Raw genomic sequence first — 24,971 nt, 5'->3', positions numbered from 1 at the left:
TGGCTAATTTGGCTTAACATTTTTTTACATAACATTTACATTTTCATTAATTTCAATTTAGAAAGTCTGAGTTGACGTGTTTGAAGCTATGCTACTGGAATTAACTGAAGTGCTAACTGTGATTTTTTGTAACAGCTTTATTGAGATAAAATTTACATACCATAAAATTCACCCTTTTAAAGTGTATACACCAATGGTTTTTATTTAGTATATTCACAGAATTGTGTAACCCATCACCACTATCTAACTTTAGAACATTTTCATCACACCAAAAAGAAATCTGCTCCCATTGGCAATCCCTCCTTATCCTCCCTTCTCCCATTCCCTGGCAACCACTAATCTAGTTTCTGTCTTTGTGGATATGCCCATTTTAGCCATTTTATATAAATGGAATCATATAATACGTGTTCTTTTTTCCTACTGGCTTTGTTCACTAAGCACGTTTTTAAGGCTCATCTATAACATAGCATGTATCAGTATTTAATTCCTTTTTATGGCTGAATAAGTTTCCATTTTATGGATATACAACATTTGCTTATCCTTTCATCAATTTATGAACTTTAGACTGTTTCCACTTTTCACTATTATGAGTAATGCTGCTATGAACATTTGAGTACAAGTCTTTGTGTAGACATATACTTTCAGTTATCCTGGGGATATACCTAGGAATGGAATTGCTGGGTCATACGGTAATTATGGTAACTCCATGTTTAATTTTTTGAGGAAGTGCCAAACTTTTTCCACCATGGCTGCACCGTTATATATTCTCACCAGCAATGTATGAGGGTTCCAATTGCTCTACACTTTTGTCAACACTTGTGACTTTAACCTGTCTTTTTGATTACAGCCATCTCAGTAGGTGTGACGTAGTATTCCATTTGGTTTAGACTTGTATTTCTCTAATGACTAATGATGTTGAGCATCTTTTTATGTGTTTATTACCCATTTGCATATCTTCTTTGGAAAAATGTCTATCAAACTCTTTTGCCCTTTTTAATTGGGCCATTTGTCATTTTATTGTTGCACTGTAAAACTTATTTATATATTCCAGATCCTTATCAGATATCTGACTTGTAAATATTTTCTTCCATTCTGAATTATCTTTTCACCCTCTTGATGGTGTTTTAAATTTTAATGAAGTACAATATATCTATATTTTTCTTTTGTTGCTTGTGCTTTTTTGATGTTATATCTAAGAAACCACTGCCTACTCCAAGGTCATGAAGGTTTACTCCTATGGTTTTTCCTAAGAGTTTTATAATTTTAACTCACCCATTCTGAGGTACTTTTTGTATATGATAGGAGGTAGAGGTCCAACTTCATTCTTTTGAACGTAGGTAGTCAGTTGTGCCAGTACCATTTATTACAAGACTAGTCTTTCTCCACTCAAATGTCTTGGCACCATTGTCAAAAAATCCATTAATCATAAATGTTAGGGTTTATTTCTGGACCCTCGATTCTATTTCATTGATTTATACATCTATTTTTATGTCCACACCACGCTGTTTTATTTACTATAGATTTATAGTGAGTTTTAAAATCAAGAAGTGTGAATCCTTCAATTTCACTGTTCTTATTCAAGATCATTTTTACTACTCTGGGTCTCTTGCATTTCCATATGAATTTAAGGACAAGCTTGTCAATTTCTGTTAAAAAAAATAAGGCAGTTGGAATTTTGACAAGGGCTGCATTGAATCTATAGATGAATTCATGAAGCATTGTCATCTTAACAACATTAGGTCTTCTAATCCATGGACAAGAGATATATTTACCTAGGTCCTGAATTTCCTTCAGTGGTTTTTGTAGTGAAAAGTGTATGAATCTTGAACTCCTTTTATTAACTTTATTTCCAAGTATTTTGTTCTTTATGATGCTATTATAAATGGAGCTGTTTATGCTAGCATATAGAAATACAATTGGTTTTGTGAATTGACTTTGTATCTTGCCACCTTGCTGAACTTGTTTATTAGTTCTAATAGGCTTTTGTGTATGTAGATGTGTATTCCTTAAAATTTTAAATAGAGAAGACTGTCACCTGCAAATATTGATAGCATGACTTCTTTTTCAATCTGGATGCCTTTTATTTCTTTTTCTTGCCTAAGTGGCCTGGCAATATAAGCATTAAGAGCCGACAACCATATCTTGCTCGTGATCTTAGAGGCAGTCATTCTTTCATTGCTAAGTATGAACGGGTTTTCAAAGATGTTGGTTTTACACAGATGACCTTTATTGGGCTGAGGAAATTTTCATCTGTGAAGAATTCACTTTACGAAAGAAAGGTCTGGCCTTTGCCCTCAGGTTCCAGAGGTAATCTTCATGCCTGTTGGAGTGTCTTAGTTTGCCTATGGGCCTTGAGTCACACTGGAACAATATGATTAGGGTGGAGGCTTTGGGCCACACAGTATCTTTAGACCTCTGGAGAGACTACAGACTGAGATCAACCATATGATCAGCCACTCAGGCCTATGTAATGGAGCCCAAGGAAAAGTCTGAACACTGAGGTTTGGGTGAGGTTCCCTTGCTGGCAGTACTCCATGCGTACTGTCACATATTCATGGCAGGACAGTTAGCACATTCCACATTTGGTACTTCCCTGGATTCTGCCACATGTTTTTCTTCCCTTGGCTGATTTTAATCTGAATCCTTTCCCTGTAATAACCCGTAACTGTGAGTATAACAGCTTCCAGTGAGTTCTGTTGAGTGATTCTAGTAAACCTAAGGATGGTTTTGGAAACCCCTTGAACTTACAGTTGGTGTCAGAAGTGAGGGTAGTCTTGTGCGAACTACTGTTGTTCCCCTAACATTGCTGTTGTTTCAACTCTCTGCACCTTCTCTTCCTAGTTTCTTGGGTCCTTTTATTATGAGAGTGTAGTGGATTTTGTCAAAAGCTTTTAGTGCCTAATAAGATGTCATTTTTTTCCTTTAGTCTATTAATATGTTGGATAACTGGTTGATTTTCATGTTGAACCACTTTGCGTTCTTGAGATAAATCCCGTACAATATAAACATTTTTTAAAACAACCATAGCAATATGGCTAAATTGGCAAAGAAAAACAGGAATCAGATGTTTTGTTTTAGGAAAGTATAAGTAATGTACTCACCATTCATTATCCAAGGCATATCAAAGATCACCATTTTTGCTGAAAGATAAAAAACAATTCATTGACTGTGACTTAGTACCATGATAGTAGTATCACTTATACCTGGCCTAGAAGAAACTGGTGATCTGAATTTAACTAAAAACTGAGCTGGAGGACTCAGTTTTAATTCCATGAAGTATAAGTGGTGCTAGAACTAACTTCTCACAATGGTGAGGGGCCTACCTAGGGGGACAGCTTGTGTGAGGTGAATAATGTACTATTACTGCCTGCTGGCAAATGGCCTGTTCTTTTATTCATTTATTGCTCTTGTTGTTTGCAGAAAGGTACAAGAGAAAATAGTTACGTGGGTAAATGGAAACTCTGGATGTTGCATGTTGTAATAGTGCTAAAGTCCACTGAGTTTTAAAATCATTTCAATGTCTAATTTATGCTTTCAGTTATAATTTCCTAGAGATTATATTGTTAAACCCGCTCTGGCAGTTGTCCCCCCATTTTAAATAAATCATTATGTTTTAAGAAACAAAATTATTTCAGCTTTTCTTAATATTATGAGCCCCAGAAAGCCAATAATTTCAAAACATACAGAAGTATCATTTTCATGCTTAGATGAAGATATTAAGCAGCCATATTAACAACTGTGAGAAAAAATCAGAAACCACAAAGGGGATTTTTATATCAAATTCATTCTTCTATTCCAGAAGAATCCAGAGAGTTCCAGTGAAGATGGTGGAGTGGTAGGACCACGAGCTCGCCTCTCCTTGTGACTACAACAAAACCACAACTGAATGCTAAACAACCATCGAAAAAAGACTGGAACCTAGCAAAAAAGATCTTCTGCAACTGGAAACATAAAGAGGGAACCACAGCAGGATGGTAGGAGGGGTGTGGTCAAGATATAATTGGGCCCCATGCCCCCCTGGTGGGTGACTCACAAGCTGAAGATTTGTTAAGTCACAGAGGCCCTCCCACAGGAGTGAGAGTGCTAAGCCCCACATCAGGCTCCCCAGCTTGGGTCCCGGCATTGGGAAGAGAAGGAGACCCCAGGACATCTGGTTTTGAAGGCCAGAGGGGCTTGGCTCTGGGAGCCTCAGGGGACTGGGGGAAACGGAGTCTCCATTCGCTTGAGAAGCATACACCGAAACTCATATGCACCTGGTCCAAGGGCAGAGGCAGTGATTTCATAGGAACCTGCGCCAGACCTGCCTGCTGGATTTGGAGGGTCTCCTGGGAACATGGGGGACGGCTGCGGCTCACTCAGGGGACATAAAAGCTGGTGGCGGACATTCCAGGAGTGTTCATCTACATGAGCTTTCCTGGAGGCTGACATCTTGATTGGATCATTAGCACCAAGACCCAGCCCCACCCAGCAGCCTGTAGGGAAGCCTCAGACCAAACAACATGCAGGGTGGGAACACAGCCACACCCATCATCAGACTTCCTGCGCCACAAAGGCCTCTAGACACAGCCCTACCCACCAGAGGTCCAGGACCAAGCTTCACCCAGATGAATCCAAACATAATATTATTCTACTCTGAACAGAGAACCTCCTAGAGTGATTATATTACTGTAGGACAAGTAAAATACATATAAAGAACAAGGTGTCTGCAAAGAAGTACCCTGGTGCTTAATACCTCAGTCTTCATCTGAGATATGCCTAAAAAGATCTGGACTCAAGATTTTAAGAAGAATAGTTATATTTCATGACAAATTTTGAAGCATAATCAATTTAGGATTCTACAAAATTCAACATCTGCAAAACATTATGTAGGTAAGTATATATACATTATCTCTAGTTAATCGGAATGATGGTGTTCATCTTCATATAGACTCATGAATTTATGAATAATTTTGTCAAAAGAATTTGAGATGTGTTTTATAAGGTAATAATAATAATTATGCTATTATAAATGGCTCTTCACAAACCCCTTTAGATGTTTCAATAAATAAGTGAGTATTTTATTTTCATTTCGTACATAAGAGAAATGAGCTAATAATACAGGGTAATGATTCTCTACGGACCAATGACTGGCACTGCTCAACAAGTCTTAATGAATCAGGGTAAATGCCAGATCCAGGAAGAATCTAGAAGGAACAGGTTCCCCAAACCAGACATTCTCTACCCAAAAACATTTATGAATACTCTCTTTCTGAAGACATGAGAGCACAGGGCTAGGAGTGGCACTGGTCCTCGATATTCATTATGCTTTTTGTCTGTTCCTCACTTCATATTAACACTAACGTGAAAGCATGTGAAAGTAAAGTGATCTAGGGATTTCATGCTTTAGTGTGACCTGAATCATAAGTCCTAAAAGACCCTAATTGTGGTATCTGCCAGGGGTGTGCCCGGGCCGACCTCTGAGTTTCCATATGTTGATAACCCTGTTGCCTCTCTTCTTTTTACTTTCAGCCCCCTGGGTTTAAAACTATGACTGTTTATGTGGGATGGCATCTTGATTTCCTTGGAGGGAAACCATCATATAAGTCCAATAAATCAAAGATGAATACATAAAACTTAGGAGTTCTTCATTTAGGTAATTAATAGAAGAGTCATAATTAAAAACAAACTCCAAATATCACACTCAAATATAGCACACTACTCAAGTGTTTTCTTAATGACAATTTGAAAACAGCAATTAGAAACACAGTGTACTTTATGGAATGAGTATTGCTTATCACACAGTATACTTACCAATATTTCTCATCTGTTTCTGGCATGTAAGAAGTTCCATATAATAAATGTTAAAAAAATAGTAAATTTAATCTGTCAATTGAAAAATTAGTAAAAAGCAAGATAATCTTGGAAAAATGTATGTTTTTATGTCTCTACGTGTGTGTGTTATAGGATGCCATATATACAGATTATAACTTAAGGTTTTAAAACTAACTGTAAAGGACAATGATTATTTATGAAAAATTTCCCCTGTACCTACTAGGATATATACTTAAACTTCTATGAACACATTTAAGTTCTTCACCAGAAAACAATGTCTCAGGTATTAAATCCATAATAATATAACGCTCCACAATTCTCATTGTCTATGGTTTCAATATATTACATTTTTATAAAGGAGTAAGTTACTTACAGAGGTATTTAGGGTAATAAACCTTAAAGCAGTTGATGATAAAGCGTACAAAGTCCATGTCCTAAAATAAAGATTATACATTTAAATCTTTCAGACTGTCCACATTAGAGAATTTTAAATTGCATATTTCTTAAGGTGATAAATTATTAAATACCAATGAGACAATTATCAAATTCTTAAAAAAAAATAAGCTCATAAAATATCGATATCCCCAGGGATTAGGTTTTAAATCATTAAGCTACTTATAATATTTAGTCCTAAAACTGAGTTAAAGAAATTAGATTCTTAAACATCATTCATGTTATCTCAAACTAGTTAGATACTTCAGGCTGCTAAGGTACTGTGGCATTACAACATGGATCTGAAAAGCAAATCCCAAAGAGAAATTCTAAAAATCTGTTGAGCAATTAAAGAATTAGTATAACAAGTATACAGTTTATTACCTGACTACTTGGAATTATAAAACATACGTATATAAATTCTGTTATGTCTGTTTTTTAAACCTAATTGCTACACCTCATAATAGCTTCAATAAAATATACTTTATTAATCTGATTATATTAATCTGCTGTATCTACTTCACTTCTGGCTTCCTTCCTCCTTATGTAGGAACCTAGATTTTGAATTTTTTAGTTTATATTCAAATGTTGTTCACTGACTCCAATTTCCGGGAGACTTTATAGCTATCTGTTGGTTCTACTGCATTGAACACAGCAACATGAAATTAGATTATTAGAGTTACTGTTCACTGAATCATTTCATTCTGTTTCCATTGGCCGCAGGTTGACTTACTAATCCTGATCAGCCATGTTATAAGGCCTGCAGGATGAAAGATACAACCAGGAAAACTTAAATCCATCAATTACTAAAAGGTGAGTTGTCCGAGAGATGAGAGTCTATAAAGTTATACCTAGTATGTGAGTTGTAGCATCTTTAACTCCAGTAAACTGAAAGTAAGCATCCTTAATGATCTTAGGTATTTATTATGGGATAAATCCTAGTATATAATAATACCTTTATAACTAATCACTGTGCACAGAGTTTAATAATTTGTAGTTAAGTTAGAGTCAAACAAAATATCTCCAAATAACTAGTTGTATGAAGATTTGGTTACCTGGTATATGATCTGTGGCCCCCAGACTTTCCCTAAAAAGTCTTCATCCAATATTCTTGTTTTCATCTTTAACTGAATAACTTTGCTTATAAAATCCCAAGTTACTGCTCATTCAAGTCGATTTGACAGGATGCCACTGGTGTACATATATTAGTGGGTACTATGTAAAACAGTTTCAAGAAACCCACTGCTCTGCATTCTGTGAGGATGTTTTCAAGGATGCTATTCATATCTTATAAAATGTCTTCCTTTTGAAGACTCATGAAAGATTTTTCTTCTAGTTCAAGTATCAGGAATGGATATACTTTTCTTAAGACAATGGCTTTGAGTAATTTTAAATGACTCCATTCCTTTCAGGCAAGCTTAAAGCCAAATTAGTGGCCCAACTCTAACAAATAATTAAAAAAAATTTTGCCACGCAATTCTGTATACAGCTTTAAAGGCCAGCTTAAATCTTTTGTGAATTATGAGGGACATATATAAAAATAATTCAGTAAAATTCTAGTATTTGAAAACATTAATGATTTAAACTCAATAATGAAAATAAACCTTATTTATAAATTAAAGATAATGAAACAGTATATAAGTAGGGTTGAAAAATAATCAGACAGCTCAAGTAAATTCTTTGGCCCTATATTTGTCAATAAAAAACATTTTTTATGATTCTGGATTAATCAGAAAACTATCATACATAAAGGATAACAGAATCATGATTTACTTTCATGGAATATTTATTTATCTAGGCATTTTGATGTAGATTTTGGATATAAAACGATTACTGTGTAATCTAGAACTCAGTGACATGGAAACCAGATTGAATAAATAATCTAGGGCAAATGACTCTGATATACAGAAAGATGAAAAAAAAATTTGTGGTCCCACTGCCTAAAAAAACTTGTTCTCTCAAGCCTATTTTTTGTTTGTTTTTTTAATGTCTAAGGTTTCCCTTTTTTGGGGGCTAGGTATTTCTATGATATAATCCTGTCGCTTTTTCATTTTAAGAAAGGCATTTTCCAGTGTTACTACAAATTCTTTATAAACATCATTCTACACAGGTACACATACTGCATTAACGAGATACACCATAATTCACCACTTCACCATGTTGACATTTACATTTTTTCTAATTTTTCACCATTTTAAATGACACTCTGAAAAAAACATTTTGATGTACAATGCTTTTTGTGTACTCAAGTTTCCTTCTTTAGAATAGATTTCCAGAAGTTAGTTACCAAGCAAAGAATATAAATATGAACACTTCAAGGTTATTAACATACTTTGCCAAGTGGATTTTCAAATAGATTTCAACAGTGCCCTATGGAGGTCCCTGAAGGGCAGCTGACTGCTACCAGAATTAGCCACGGTCTGAATGTCAGAGACAGTAGCTCTAACAAATGCACCAACAAATCCCCATCGCTGCTGAAAGGTTTGTAGTTACCACAAAAGTCACAAGGGCCCGAATTAAAGACTGGTAGGTTTTATTTATTTTTTAAGCTTGGCAAAATCTCCTGAAGAAAACTGGTTTCCAACGCTAACCAAATCAGACAGACAGAAAACAAATCCAAAAGAGCAAGTGAAAAACCCCAACAAAATCACCAAGCACTGTATATGCAAAAAAACTCAAGTGAACTACTCGCCACGGCAAACGTGGCCTGCAAGCAGTGGTCCGCTGGAGAGCATACGTTACTTTACTCCACATTTACTGAGTGTGTTACTCTGTGCCAGGCCCGGGGAGGGTGCTCTATAGGATATGAGCTTTGATAGAAGAGTTCACTGTTACCACATCTACTCATTACTCTGCCAGCCTCGACATCTTCCTTCCATATCTTGCCTATCAGACAAAGAACATTTCTAGGAAATCTACAGTTTCAGTGCCAAATACTGAAGCACATTTAATTCTTTGCAAATCCTATTCCATGTCTGACTTCACTCACAGTGCAGCAGAAAAAAAATAAATCCCAAACATGACTTGGCTAGCTTGGTTTTATAGTGATATTTGGTTGGGGGGGTGGTGTGGGGTGTGGGTGGCAGGAGGACGGGAGAGGGGGAGGACGCCGTGATAAACGATGATTTAGAATTAATGAAAAATGCTTACTATGCTATTTATTCCAGTCTCTGATAGGTCAAACATCACTGTTACAGGTTTCCCATTTTCTCTCTTAGCATAACGTTCCAACCAGAATGCAATAAGCTTCTTTTTGTCCAGTATGGTCTTATGGTCTTTTATATGATACTTCACCCTGATCCAGACTTTAAGCAGAACATAAGATAAAAATAAGAAAAATATTTATGGCATTATAATACCATTTTACACATGTATTATATTATTCCTTTTCCTTGACATTTTTTTTTATTTACAATTAATTTTGTTTCTCAGATTAAAAACATCCCCCCTTCTTTTAAATGAGAAAGAGTGTATACGTAGGAACCCGAAAGAGGAGCAGAAAGGTCAACTATTTTCCTTCACTTAGAAAATAAACTTTCCTCTTTAATAAGTAAGGGGGAAAAGAAAATACAGATGAACAAACAGTATTTGGCAATAATCTAAAAGTACTCTACACAGTGCTTAACAAAAAAGAAAACACTAGAAAAGTGTTCCTTCCAGGGGGAAAGCCCCGACAGAAGCACGCAGTGGCAGGAGCGGCTGCGGCGCCTGTCGGCGGACCACGGCGGCCGAGGCAGAACGTGGCGCGTGGAGAGGGACAGCTGAACAGAGGGACACAGGCTGGGCCTGAAGGACTCTGAATCAAAGGCTAAGGTGTTCTGATGACTACACCTCAAACTCTTGAAAAGCCAGTACAATTAAATATACTTACACAACTTGTTCCCTTCTTTGTCATAACCGTGGAGATAAATGCCACCAATTTCCAATAACCACCTGGGAATGGAGGCTTCGGTCAGGTCTAAAAAGTGATAAGATTAATGAGTAATTATAACTTAGAGGTCTTTTAAAAAGAAAACTTAAAATGTAACGATTACTGTTACATAGTAACTCTGATATTAAAAAAAAAAAGATGCTTATTCAAATATCTGGAAAAAATCCTCTGGCAATAAAACATGGTGCTTCTTACTAAGTAGAAAAAAAAAACTACATAAAGACATAGATGAAAGAAATGGAAAAAATCCATTTGCCTTTACGTGCCTGCCATTATTATGTGGATGCATTTTCACGTTCTGGTTGTATTTCACATAATCACTTGCAATTAATAAATATTATCACTACTGGACAGTTTCAAAAGAACATGGCAGTATAATATCCACATTATAGCCTCAGAACTGATAGCTTCTCTAGTAAAATATTTTTCGACGAGGTTTGATAACCAGTAGAGTTTAATGTATTTTATAATCTTGGGGCAAGTGGAAAATACTTCAAGAAAAACGTTAGATCCTTTAGCAGGAGGTCCACTCACTAACGCGGCCAAGAACGAACACGAGGCAGCACTTCCCCGAGGACTCGCAAAGATTTCTTTATCTTTCTCCACCCCTCTTTGTCATATTGCTGCTGTTTGCCACTAGAAACTAGCAAGTCTATGTAAGAAAAAACTATTACTGAGTTTAAAGCTTTATTCTGTACTTAAATGACTGAGAAATATCAGGTTTACATTTCTTTGTTTGATTAATAAATGCTTCACTGTTGAAATTACCAACAGTTTTTATGTTTCCAGTCAAATTATTTTTTAAATACTCTCCCTCGGAGAGAATCCTTCTCCAGGTGTGACGACTGGGGGGGAATATCTTTTCTGGATATATTTGTTGGCTATTTTGTATTAAGTCTCTAGACTCGGTCACTCCAGAGTTTATAATCCTCAAGGTCAGGAAAGCCTTCATATCTTGTCAAAACCAGTAGTTATGCCAGCTTCTTCCTGTTACGTTTTCAGGAGGACAGAGATAACGGGTAACCTTTCCTGAGAAGAGTTCTTCATTTACTTGGAAGATTATTATAAAATCCCCTCCAAGATTTAAAACTTTTTGGGGAGGAAATTTCAATCTAGAATTGGGCCTGGAAATCAAGAAGAGGAGGCTGCCATAGGCATCCTTGGAGGTAAGCTTGCTTTTGGGGACCCCCATTCACCTATTAGTTCCATACGGAGCACCTAGTAGCAAAAGGAACCCTGGGAATAGAGACAGGCACCAGGCAACAACTGACAAAAACAGGCAAATAGTATCTCCTTATCTCTAGGCCTAGTAGTGCGGATTCTGTCTTGCTATTTTAATGGCACCAAACTAAACATGCACAGATTAGGAGACTCTGCTGTGAGTGACGAATGTTGAGTGTGATTCAGCTCCTTGGTGATCTGGTTTCCTTATGAATGATCCTACTTTTACAACTTATTCATAAGATGCTCCTTTCAAAATGTTACTGGGTCTTTATAAAACATTATATTCTGGTGTTTATGATGATTGCCAAGAATATTTGCAAATACACTATTAGATAAACGTAGAACAGTAACATTTATGCAGGGGAAATAGTACACAGTCAAGGTGAAAGTGAGTAGCTTACCGTTGACAGACATTTCCTTCCTCCACTGAAAACTCTCATCAAGCATCTTCAGTGTTTCATCTACAACATTATGCCTCCAAAGTAAGTAACTTTCAACCCAGTTATCATCTTGTTGTAGTCTTTCAACATCACGTGGATCGTATTTATCTGACTTCTCTATGGGAAAAACAGTAATAAATATCCAAGTCAGCTAAATTCTGCAGTGAACGATAACCAAAACTAATACCAGTGGAGAAGAAAGACGCGGAAGAGAAAGCTAAGCTAGTTAAAGATACACAGACACAGGGATGCAGTTCAGATGAAAATGCAACTTAGAGGATTGATGGAATTTCTAAGTGTGAGAAGAATAAAGTTATCTAAAAATTGCAGCTTTATTTTAAAACAAGCCACTATAGAGTTAAAAAATAAGACCACAGTATAATATTTTGCAAACTCCCTCTCAAACTATAAACTAACATCTAGGAAGATCAATTATGTTATCTGAACTTGAAATCCTTACCCTAGTCAATGAAAAATGAAATTTTATGTTTAAAGAAAGAACTAAGTTGTAGTTAAAAAGACATGTGTTTGGCAAGCGTCTTTTTAAAAAATGAACGTGAAATGAAATACAAAATGGAAAACTATGTATGCAGCATTTCCCATAGTTTATTGGAATAATTGTTGCCAATAATAACTTCTCATTATCCATCTACACACATGCTGTGTTCTCATCAACCTCTATATATCTGACATTCCTCCTTCCACACCCCACTCTATTTTTCTGTAACTGAACTTTCCTTGTCTCCTCACAACCACCTGCACATCTGAATTCTCCCATTCTGCAAGAGTCCTTCCAAATGCTTCCTCTTACTTCCTGTTCCCAGAAGTAAGTCTTTCCCTCCTGTGAAGAGCCACAGGACCTGAACGACACCTTTCTTAAGGCACTTAATACATTTCCCCTTGACTCAGAGTTATGGGCATGAATGCTGTATCTTTCCATTTAGAGATCATAACAGCACAGCTATACATCCTATGAACCCCCCAAAACAGATTACAGTAGTGCCAATTAAAAGGCATTTAGGAAACATTTGTTGATGAAATCTATTTCTTCTCTATTTTTATTTTCTTGGTTAGTTAGTACTCTCCCAGGGCCCCAAGGAAGAAACTTCAGAAAACTCCCTGGCTCCTTCATCTCCATTTTTTGTGCATCTACTTCATTGCCAAGTTTTATAGATTCTGTCTTCCCTCCATTTGCTCTGACTTATTTCAGGCCCTCAGAGGTAACAGCTGAAAGGGTAGGGAAGTATAAAGTACATTCACAGAATTATCTTCTTTGGGTACCAATTTCCTTATCTTTCAACTGTTTTTTAGATGCTCACAGGGTTGTGTGAGGATCAGATAAAAATATATGTATGAAAGTACTTGAAAGTTTAAAGCATGATAAAATACAAGATAAGGCCACAAGTCATGCATCTGTGGAGTGCTACCTTGGATATGACTTTCAGTATCTGGGCTCTATTTTTCTAATCTATACAATAAGTGGTTCTGTTGTAGGTAAACCTTGGAAAATGGTTTTTTTAGCTCTGCTATTTGAAAATTCATCAGTATTCAAAGCACAACTTTTCTTTAATTATAACTTATAAACACAAATTGGAAGTAAAGAATTTACACACTGTTTAGCAGCAAGAACGCCCCTGGGAGCATCTGCCCCAACGGAACACCATCCGGTCTGGCCACTGGACAGCCCTCTCCACTGGACCAATATGGTGTTTTCCTTCAAATTACTGACTTCATTTTCAAGAAAATTTCTGCCAAATACCCAAGTCTGAATAACCATAGTTTACTTAACAGCTGTTCTTTCAAATAAAAATGGTAGTCCATGAAAAATGTGAGCAATTTAGCTGGCAACTCAAATATGTGGAAGTATTTAATGTGTACTTCCTGATTTGTTACTCAGAATGTTAAAAGGACATTTACTCTCAAGGGTCAAGATTTAATAAAATTTACTGCTTCATCAAGGGCTTTCTAAAATAAAACTAACTTAAAAAAATTTCACTGAGAGTGTTGACAAGGAAGACTACAATGCGCACTTGCCTTTATTCGGGCTGAGGAGGCAGGAGGTTGGCCCACCATGGCTTCCAAGTCATCAGTGCAAATGAAAAAGGGAAAAGCTTCTCAGTATCACTGTGGAAACAGCTCTGACCTCACGGGCTCCTGAAGTCCCAGGCATCTCTGAGCATCCGCAGACTAAACTCTGAGAACCACTTCTCCAGAACAATATGTGGCAAGTGGTGAAAACTCCGTAAATATTAGTCAGAAGAAGAAGAATAGAACATCACTGTTGTCACGATTACTACCACTACCGGTGTCACCACCAGCGACCCCATCAACGACACAGCGCCCACTACCAAGAAACGTAAAGCTGATTGCTCTTGACAGCTTTTAAGGAAGCAGATCTTTGAAATTAGAACTCTCCATTTATATTAAAATGATTAACTATTGTTATTAATAGAACATGTACTTACAGATGAGATTCCCATTGTTAAACACTTACCCCTAGACAGATAGAAATGGAAGGAGAGAGCTAGAAAAGACAGAGGAAGAGAGGACTGGGGAGGAGGTCAGGTAGGAGTGGAGGGGAGGCAGGAGAAAAGCAGGGGCAGAAGAGGACAGAGAAGAGGGCTGAGGCGGGGAGAGGGAGAGGAGTCACAGAGAGTGAACTGAGCAGCCAAGGGAAGGAAAACCTGGCCTGGGACCACTAGGCCAAGTGCAATAATGACCGCTTATGACAACACAATTCGCTGCTTTCAAACACAGCCCCCAGGCAACTGAAGTGGGGGCGGGGTAAAATACACCACTCAAACCTGCCTATTTGGCATAGTGATTATTTTAGGCTGACTCTTTTTAAGAAACAGCAGATACAGGGAAAGCTCTGAAAACTGAGTAGAAGTTACCCTTTTATGAGAAACATTTATATTTACAAGGGAAGCCTCCATTTGTAAGGGTGCCTCCCTCTTTGTATCAGGAAGAGGAGAATGCTGCTGTATTTTTAGAAACTTATCAGTGGAGAAGGTGGTCTGCACCATACCTTTGTTTACTGAGCTTTTCCTGGTCACCTCTAATAACTTGACTCTCCACCCCAACATCTTCTGGTCTTTAGCTGAAGATGGGATTGAAGGTGGTGGCTTGAACCACTTTGGAGAGTCATTCCGTTTTCTTGGGTCTTTTGCATGTATACAGGAGGTATACATGTTATTAAACTTCTGTTTTTCTTCTGTGCATCTTGTTGGGCCCACTGACGTCCTTCAGAGTGCAACGACCCCAGTTCCTGGGCTCTCACATGTCTGACATTCTTCACGGAGTGTATTTCCCCTAACAAACTAATAGCCCCAGGTAATGCCCACCTTATCAGAGTCATAGACCCCACCGCCCTTCACAGACCCTAAACCTCTTTCCTCACCTACAACCAACCACAGACTTGCTCACAAGCCCATCAGGCACCTTGTGACCCGACCTTATAAAAGACCCCAACATCCAGCCCTTGGGGCTCACACAGGCACCCCACGTCTGTGTGTCTATGACACCGCCCCCTAATAAACTCCTTTCTATTCTTATACTTAATCTCTGGTAAATTCTTTTACCAACCCACGTCACCATGCCACCGACTGGCCGCCCACTGTAACACACAACACATCTGTCTTATATCAATTTAATTATTAGACCAGTCAAAGGACCTAGAAGGGTAGAAGGAAAATGTTTTCACCTCCACAGGACCCTCAAGTGTAAGGGAGTTTTTTGAAAACCAGTCCTTTGGGAAGTCCAGATGCTACAGGAAGCTAAAGGCATACACGCAAAAGGTATCTGAAGATACCAAAACACACAGGTGTGCACGCACCCTCCCCTCCCCTCCCCCGCCCCTCAAGGACACATCACTTTCAAAGACTTTACCTCTTGATGATTAAAGCGCACAGATGAGGAAGAGATCAGCCTTATACACAGATACATATGCATCTACTCTCACAACACCTTGTCCTTAGTACTTTCCTCTTGCTGAGGTCCAGCGAAAACCCCATCACAAACCAACACTAATCTCAAGTGGTGACTTTTAGCCTCCTCCTTGCATTTGTTCAAAATAGCTCAAAGCTCATTTCTGGCCGTTCCTTTCTTAAGAAACCGTAATGAACTGTCAGCACACCTATAGTTCATTGTCTCTGCTGTTTATTTCTTCTTATATGAATTTTGTTCTGTAAATTAGTCTTATATTTATACAGTGTTTCACCACCAAACTGTAAAGTTCATAATTTTGCAGAGAAAGAACTAGATGAGTGGCAATGGTGAGTCACCTCTGGATCAGACAGGACTAAGTGTTCCAGGGTAAAGATGACTCCTCTCAGTTCTTCATCTCTGTCTCTCATGTACGCAGATTCTCAGATCCCACCCATGAGTAGACACTCTGGGGGCGGGGTGGGGGGAGCCCAGTGATGCCTGTATTAACAAGCCCTCCTGGTGTTCTGATAGTTTTGAGAATTGCAGCTACAGGCCAATAGCTTCATCCCATCACAGAAGATCACCTGCCTCTCAGGCTCTCACCAGCTTCAGGAAAGTGGAGATTCAGGGTAGATTGTGGCATAATGTTCAAAAGCAGCAAATATACAACTGTCAAACATTATGGTAGTTCAAAACCCCTTAGGATCTCTTATTTCTCTAAGACTCTGAGCATTAGTCCACTTAACGTCCTTATGGGGCCTTGGAAGAGCATTTGTATTGGAGGGACCATGTGAATGTCAACAGTAGGAGTGATCAGACCGAAATAACAAAAAAGTCCCTTATTATTCTCCTGCTGGTTGGCCACAGAGCTGAGAATCTGCACTTGTAGCAAGTTCCTGCAGGAAGCTGCTGCTGCTGTCCAGACACCGCACTGTGGTAACTACTGGTCTTTTACAGGGGTGGGCAAAATTCTTCCATAAAGGGCCAGGCTGTAAACAGCTAAATATCTTAGATTTTGAAGGCCACATATGGCCTCCATTGCTGATTCTTCTTTGTTGTTGTTTTTTTAGCAACCCTTTAAAAATACAAAAACTATTCTTAGCTTAAGAGTTATTAAAAAAATATCAACAGCAGGACTTTGCTGAGCTCTGGCATGCTGCAGAGAGGGGAGGTGCTTCCTGCTTCAGCTGCTGTCCTTCAAGGGCTGGATTCATACGCTGGATACTTAAAGAGATTTTCTACTTTAGATGGTTTCTCTCTCCACTGATCTATTCAGGTCTTCTTTCAATGTTCTTTAATATCATTTTAAAATTTTCTCTATAAAGGAAAAAAAGTTGTATGTTTCTTCTATTAGATTATTAGGCAGTTTAGAGATTTTTTTATGGCTATCACAAGCCAATAATGGCAAGACTGGCAAACCTTATAGCTCTTATTTTCCTTGCCATATTGATAACTAGGTTATTTTATAGCCTGTAGAATTATAGAAATAATAGTGGGGATCACTGGCTTTTTCCTGATTTTCTGGGAATTATTTTGAAGTTTCACAATTAAACATGACATTTCCTGTAGGTTTTTAAAAGGAACACTTGAGAGTTAAAGTTTACCTTGTTTGCTGGAAGTTTTGTTTGCTTTTCATAAAGTTGAATTATAGCCAGTGTGGTTTGTCTTTATTAAAATAAACATTTCCCTCATTTAATTTTGCTAGTGCATATATGTTTGTATTTGCTTAAACAAACAAGAAAAAAGAAATAGAAAGCAAATATGGCTAAAGAGGTAAGAGAAGACAGTGAAGAGGCACAAGAGACAAGACGCTTCTCAATCTTTACTGTTTTATATAGTTACGATTGTTGAACTGTACCCATTCGAAAATTTCACTGAGAAGCATTTTGTTAACGTGGTAAATTCCTCTTCTACATTTTCTGACTACGAGTTATCTTTCCACGCCTGGGACTCACAAAAGTGCTTGGGCCTTAAGTGTACGTGTGCGCCTTTGCGATGGTGGAGAGAGTGGGAGACATCTGTCACTATCAGTTCAATTTCCTTAACAGTCATTGATCCATTTAGGTTTTATACTTCTCATTGAGACAATATTGGATGATTTTCCTTTTCTCCAGAAAGTTTTCCATTTCATCTAAGTTTTCTAAATTTTCTGTGATAAAGCTGATTATTGTATTTTTTTTATGATTTTTAAAATCTCTCCCACATCAATAATTCTACCTGCTTTCTGTTCCTAGTGTATGTCTTTGCCTTCTCCCTTTCTTCTTAATTAGTCATTCTAGTTTGTCTGTTTCACAAGTCCTTTCAAAAAGCCAGCTTAGGTTTATTGCATCTACTATCTTTTCCCCATAAATCATGAATACCTGCTCTTATTTCCTTCTACTTTCTGTGTATTTACTCATGTTCATTTTGTAGCCCCTTGAATTGAATCTTTAGCTGATTTTTATTTGGGCCTCGTTTTTTAACAAATGAATATAAAACCACGGATATTCTCTTGCTTAGCTTTAAGTAACTTTTAATTTCCATTGTGAAATCCTCTTTAACCTACGGATTATTAAGCAGAAGGAAAAATTACACACACCCACTGCCGGGAAGTTGTTAACCCATGGATTATTTAGAGGTGTTATTTTACTTTCCTAACAGTTGATTTGTTTTTGAGTACCTTTTTATTGTGACTTCTCATGTAGTTGCTTAAAATGGGGTGAGAACATGGTCTGTACGATTTAGTTGCTTTGGAATTCCATAGACTTCCTTTATGATTTAATATGTCGTGAATGTCTGCAAAAGTTCCAAAAGCACAAATATATATTCTATCCATGTAAAGTTATGATATCACATTATATTCTCTGTATCAGAAGCTTGATATTTTTAGATATGTGATAAGGACAAAAACTGATAAACTCTTCAGATCTTTTCCTCCTATTCTGATCATGACAGCTTTAAAAGGATGACCTTGAGAATGCTGGAGCAGAATTTAAGAAAATCCAAGTGTTTATCTATCTGTCAGTCTTCTAAAGGCTTCCTCTCTTGGGGGCAGTACTCACTAGTTACGAGGACTAATTTATGACCACCCACCACACGTTAGCTCCAAAGAGAGCTAGGTATTGCAGACGCAAAGAATAAAGCCTGAGCTTTATTTTGGTCCCTTAGGTGGTTCCTAATCTAGAGAGTTTATGTAAAATATCCAGGAGTGAAGTGACACTTTGAATGCCATTTTCTTTCCACCCTTCCTTTTCAGAGAGGGCAGTTGATAAGAACCATCCCTATTTTAAGTACCCTTTACCTACAGGTTCCTTTGGCTCACCGCTAATCTTCCTGCCTTTGAAATTCTCCTCTCTGAGATCATCCATGATACTAACATGCCCTGGTTCTCTGACTTCTCTAACCACTTTGTCTCCCTTAGCCTAATAAAATGAAGGCATTCCTCAAGGTTAATTGCTTAATTAAAAAAAAACATATTTTCAAAATTAAGAGGCCCCCACCAAGGGAAAATCTAAAGGTTATACTTAAGATGAAACAATAATGATCCTAGATATAAGATCTGAAACTCAGTAAGGAAAGATAAATAAAGATGCTAGTAAATATATGGTGTGTAAACAAACACTAAGATATAAAACAACAATAATAAATTGGAGGGGTGAATATGGGGTGAATGTCAGTATTGCTGCACAAAAACGCTATCTTTCAGGGATCAGAAAAGAGGAAACACTCCCCACGTATTTTATGAAGCCTGTATAATTTTGATGTCAAAGTCAAACAAGAAAAGTATAAGAAAGGAAAATTATAGGCTGATTTGTGAATATAGATGCAAAAATTCTAAACAAAATACCAGCTGACTGCAGCAACATACATAAGAGCATGATAGCAAAATCTAGAAAGAACCCCAAATCCACCAATTAGTGTTTTTATTCCATGAACTACAACACAGCTATAAAAAGGAATCTTAAAAACCTGATAAACATAATCTACTGTATTAACAGATTAAAAGAAACACCAAGCGAACATAACAGATACAATATGTTCAACAAATGAAGAAAATGCATTTAGTAAAATTCAATCCTCAGTTGTGGTGGGAACAAAACAACAAACAAAACAAAAACCAAAACTACCAAATCAGGAATAGAAGGAAATGTCTTCATTGTGATAAAGGATATCTACAGAGATCGTGTTTGGGGCTGTCTTTCTAAGATCAGGAATAAGACAAGTAGGCTTTTGTTACTGCTTCAATTTAACAGTGTTCTAAAGGTTCCAGCTAGTGTAAAGTAAAAGCATTTCCAATTGTAAACATCGGCATGTTAGAAAATTATCATTATTTCAAGGTGATATTGTCTACATAGAAATCCCAAACTAATCTAGAGACAAATTATCACAATTAAGAACAGTTAGTAAGGTTTCTGAGTCCAATATTAATGCAAAAAAGTCAAATGTCCTTTCTATTAACTAGCAACAATCATTTAGAAAATAAATTCTGAAGAGATACTGTTTAAACCACCACAAAAAGAAAACCTATCAAGTGTCTGGAAATAAATTTAACAGAAGTGGGTTAACTTTATGGAGAAGATTACAAATCTTTCCATAAGGAAGAGCTCAGCAGATAGGTATACCAGGTTCTTAGATAGCAAGACTTAACCATGATAATGTCAAGTATCCCAAAACTGATCTTCTGATTTAATACGTTTCCACTCAAAATCCCTACGAGGCTTTTTTTTTTTTTTTTGGCAAAAACATGATAAACTGGTTCTGTAATTTATATGGAGGAACAAAGGGCCAAGAAGAGCCTGAGGAAGTGATCTGCATAAGTGGAAACCAGATGACCCATGATGATATGAAGAAATGCTCAATCTCACTGGTACTCAAATGCAAATTAAAACCTCAATGAGATATCACATCACCCCCATCAGATGGGCAAAAATTAAAAAAAAAAAAAAGAATGCCCAACTTTAGGGTGTGGAAAAACAAAGACACTCAGAAACTGGTTAAAATAAAAATGGGTGCAGTCACTTCGGGAGCTAGTTCAGCATCACCTAGTACAGCGGAGTAGGTGCCTATTCTATGACCCACCCATTTCACTGGTGGCTGCAAACCAGAGTAGGTCTCCAACTCCTTGGTCTTGGGACCCCTTTTACATTCTTAAAAATAACTGAGGACTCTAATGAGTTTATATAAGTTATATTTACCAGTTGTTAGTTATTAGGTATTAAAACCGAGAAAATTTTTGAACATAAGGACACACAAGCACACGTTCCATCAGCTGTCAGAGCAATGATGACATCATCACATGCCACGTAACCTCTGGAAAACACTATTGTATGCTTGTGAGAGAATGACAGTGAAAAAGGAAAAGAGTTACTATGAACAGTTTTGACCTTCCAAGATTGTTGAAATGCTCTCAAGGAACTTTATAGTTCCTAGACCAACTTGGAGAACCACTGCCCTAGAGAAAGTCTAGGCACCAGACATGTAGAAGAATGTTTATAGCAGCACTGTACCTAATCGCAAAATCTAGAAGGGACCTCAAATCCACCAACTGGTATTTTCATTCCCTGAACTACAACACAGCTATAAAATGGAATCGATTATGGTTATATTTGACAACATCAACGACTCTTGAGTAAGAGAAGCAAGGCATGGAAAAAATCTATTCAGCTTTTATTTCAAGTTCAAAAACAGTAAATTTAATAAAGTACTTGTGAGGAAGCTGTCATAGGTGATGAAGCTCATGAAAAGCAACAATGAGTAACAGCAACCGCAGGACAAGCGGCTGCCCGTGAATGGCAGGGATACCCAGAAAGTCCTATTTCTTTGGCTGAGTGGTGAGTACATGGCTGTTTATTTTACTCATGTTTTATACATTCTGTACATAAAAGATATTTCAAAATCAAGAAAAGAAGCCAAGACAAAACAAAAATTAAATGATTAGAAACAGTTATTGGATGAGAGAAAATTATTTAACTTAATGGCAATGGAAGAAACCACAAAGGAGTGAAATTCAAAAAATGAAAAATACCCAAGTGATATAAACAAAAAAAGCCAAAACCAATTTTAAAAGCCATACTAATGAAAAAAAATTAACTACAAATGGAAGTAAACATATGAAAAGCTGACTCTCACTAGCAATCAAATGTAAACTAACACAAAGAAGCACGAGTTAAGAACTGAATATTAAGTGGTAATGGAAAACATTGTTTACTTCATAATATGGGGAGATAAGATCATGTCAATAAAAATGCAACACATAAAACTACATACAGAACGGTCTTTACTTTTTTTAATGTATAGAAAAAAACATCCACTGTTAGAAGAGCTACCTCTGGATGATATGCTTCTGGGGGATTCTCTGGCCTTTTTTTGGTATCACCCACATTTATTTAAATGAATTCATATACTTGTAGAGTCAGGAAACAAACCTAAAATAACAAAACCCACAAATCTTTCAGTTGCTCTTCAAACTCACTAAACAAAGCACAGTCGCACCTCTTTGGTGTCCAAGGCTCCGGACACTATGTTGCCACTGTTTGTAGCCTGGTGTGCCTACCCTCCTTAGGGCTCATCAGTGGACTTCTCATGGCTTCCCGAACACGCCCTGTACCTTATCACTTCAGCGCCTCAGGCAGGACTGTTTGATCTGCCTGGATCACATTCTCTCCCTGGCCGAGTTCTACCATATCTCCAAGTTCTTGAGAAACACCACATTTTCTCTGAAGTTTTTTCTAACTCCGTGCTAACCCAGTCATCCCAACGAGATGTGACTTTTCCTCGTCTTTGACTCCTGCAGAAGTGATTTTAGCACTTTTATTCCTCTTGACACAACTTGCCTTTACTTTAGTAGTTAGCTCTGTTTTTAAGTATGTTAGAACAGTCTTTATTTATTTCACGGAGGTACTGGGGATTGAACCCAGGACCCCGTGCATGCTAAGCATGTGCTCTACCAGTGCGCTGTAATTCCCGCCCCCAGGAGTTGGCTCTGTTTCAAGGCCTCTACTAGATTGTAGTAGTTCAGGAAGGGGCTCTATCCTTCTTCTGCTCTTTCTCTAATATTGACACACTGCTTCCCAGAATTAAGCACGTAGTAAGTATGTGAGGAACTGAATAAATTATTGTCACAAGGGATTAGTCTCTTGCTTTGGCCACAAGAAAGAGGAAGAGAGAAAGGGAAATGTTTCTCATCTGAGACTCAGCATGAAATTTCTCACAGAAACAATGCTAGAAAAAAAAGACCATTAGTAGTGCATGCAACAATTATGGACTTAGATTTTCTTCTTTTTGCAGCTACAAATCTATCTGTAATTGGTTACTTAATTTCTGTGGAAACAAAAACATGCTTAGAATTCCCAAGAACCTACCTCCAAAAGAGATTTTGGAGTACAGCCAGTGTGTAAAGTGATACACTTGCAGATAATACATGTGTTCCCTTAGGAAAAACCACGTTTCCTTAGGCCTACCCTAAGCCTCTTCTGAAAGAAAATATCGTTAATGACAATAGAAAGGATGAAATGAAAGACAGAGGAAGAAGGAAAGTGGACGTTCCTTTCCCATGCAAGTCTTTATATTAATTAAATTCCTATTTGCCATGGCTATGCTGATAACACACCTATATACATTCACACACATCCAGGGGTGACAGAGCCCTCCCTATACTTAATGCCAGACAGTGCTTTACTTGGAAATAGCACTGCTCTTCATGAGACATATTGTTAGGGCTGCTCTTTGCCGGATTTGGGTGGGGTGGGGGGGGGTGATGGTTAGGACAGCTCTTAATACAGCCTGGGACTCATCTCCATATGTGTGTATTTAAGCATTGCTATTTTCAGTCAAGGACTATGCAGTGAGAACTGTGCTAGGTACAGAGGTGAGTCAGACCCTGCCCTCAGTGCACACAGGTTGCCCCAGACTCATGTGCTCTACTGGAGGAAATGAACACTAAGTCAACAAATGAAGGACATAATTACAGATTATGGTAAGAGCTGTAAAGGAGGCGAGATGGGGAGGCTGTCTAATAATCGGCAAAGGCCTCTCAGATACATTTAAACCAAGATGGAAAAGAAAAGAAGAACCTACCCACGCTCATTACCTGTAAAGAGCCTTCCAGGCAGAGAGAAGGGGAAAGATCCTGAGATGGAAAGAGCCTCAGTCCGTCTGAAGAACATAAAAGCAGCAGTGGGGCTGGTCATATTTTTCAAACTGTGGGTCACTGGGTCACGTCTGGAGGTTGTGATGTCACTTTTGTGAGTCACTGTATCAGGGAGTCACAGGCTTTTAGCCTGAGCACTCTTTAATGAACTTGTGCTTCAGTTCTGTGTGTACTAGATTATGTAGAATATGTTTCTTACTGTGGGCAGTGGTGAAATCTGTACTAGGCAAGAAGAGCAGGACCAGATGAGGATGGGGGTGGGGCCACAAGCTAGGACAGACATGGCCTTGCACTGTAGGCCACCATAAAGAACTGGGATTTTGATTCTAAACACAGTGTAAAGGTACTGAAGGGTTTCAAGTTGGGGAGTGCCACGATCAAATTAGACACACTGGTGTTGCCAAAAGATCCCCACAGTGAAATTCAGAAGACCTGACCACCAGCCCAGGTCTAGCCACTAACACCATGGAGTTTGAGCAAATCATTTAATCTCTCTAGATGTTACTTTCTTCATTGTAAAAACAAGAAGGTTGGACCAAGATGACCTTTAAGATCTTATCTGTTGCTGAACTTCTATGACTATATTCTACTTCTTCTGTTGGGCATAAGTAAATGACTATTGGGGAGCACTAGCTCGTTTGGTCAAGTTCTGGGTAATTTCTTAAAATGTTATTAACCATGTAGCTATGAGTGACATTTCTATGGAAAGTAATGTTACAATTCTTTCTGTACTGGAACCGGCTACATTATTAGAAATGAGATCTCTGGGCTAAAAGTGAATCAAGTGCTTTTGCAACTCTCTGGTACAAAGTATGAGATGTGAAGAAAATTGACAGGGAGGGATGAAAAGATTTACTGACCAGGTTATTTGGAACAGATTTCCTTATTTGTTCTAGGTCATCAACTGACATATAATCTCGGGCAGTCTAAAGGTGCCGGGAACCTCTGCTGAGCACTAAAGTCAAGATGTGGAAGCTGAACTCTTTACAGTCACCACAATGACTACTGAGGCAAAATATCCATTGAGAGCCTACTAGACGCTAACCCCATGCTACACAGTTTGATATATACTTTTTCA

At 37.8% G+C, this 24,971-nt stretch overlaps 1 protein-coding gene and 1 long non-coding RNA gene across 7 annotated transcripts in view; one reads left to right on the top strand and one right to left on the bottom strand.

Moving 5' to 3' along the window:
* The window catches only part of MOSPD2 (motile sperm domain containing 2), a 45,280-nt gene that overhangs the window by 19,164 nt on the left and 1,145 nt on the right, over window positions 1–24,971 (bottom strand). For 5 of the 6 annotated variants that reach the window (XM_074359725.1, XM_074359726.1, XM_074359728.1 and 2 more), the window contains exons 3-7: window positions 11,800–11,955; window positions 10,115–10,201; window positions 9,394–9,548; window positions 6,185–6,245; window positions 3,102–3,140 (exon numbers count right to left, since the gene is read on the bottom strand). In XM_074359725.1, coding sequence (XP_074215826.1) covers window positions 3,102–3,140; window positions 6,185–6,245; window positions 9,394–9,548; window positions 10,115–10,201; window positions 11,800–11,955 — 498 coding nt within the window. Of the gene's footprint in view, window positions 1–3,101; window positions 3,141–6,184; window positions 6,246–9,393; window positions 9,549–10,114; window positions 10,202–11,799; window positions 11,956–13,872; window positions 15,622–24,971 lie in introns of those variants that run through there. The other variant, XM_074359730.1, reaches the window with a different exon arrangement.
* LOC141576428 (uncharacterized) lies at window positions 4,562–11,775 on the top strand. Its single transcript, XR_012504825.1, has 3 exons — window positions 4,562–4,869; window positions 6,967–7,056; window positions 11,177–11,775. It is a non-coding gene; the product is annotated as an uncharacterized LOC141576428 (long non-coding RNA).

This window comes from Camelus bactrianus, chromosome X (genome assembly GCF_048773025.1).
Source record: "Camelus bactrianus isolate YW-2024 breed Bactrian camel chromosome X, ASM4877302v1, whole genome shotgun sequence".
In the NCBI taxonomy this organism is placed as follows: Eukaryota; Metazoa; Chordata; class Mammalia; order Artiodactyla; family Camelidae; genus Camelus; species Camelus bactrianus.
This window is presented reverse-complemented; position numbering and strand designations above follow the sequence as displayed.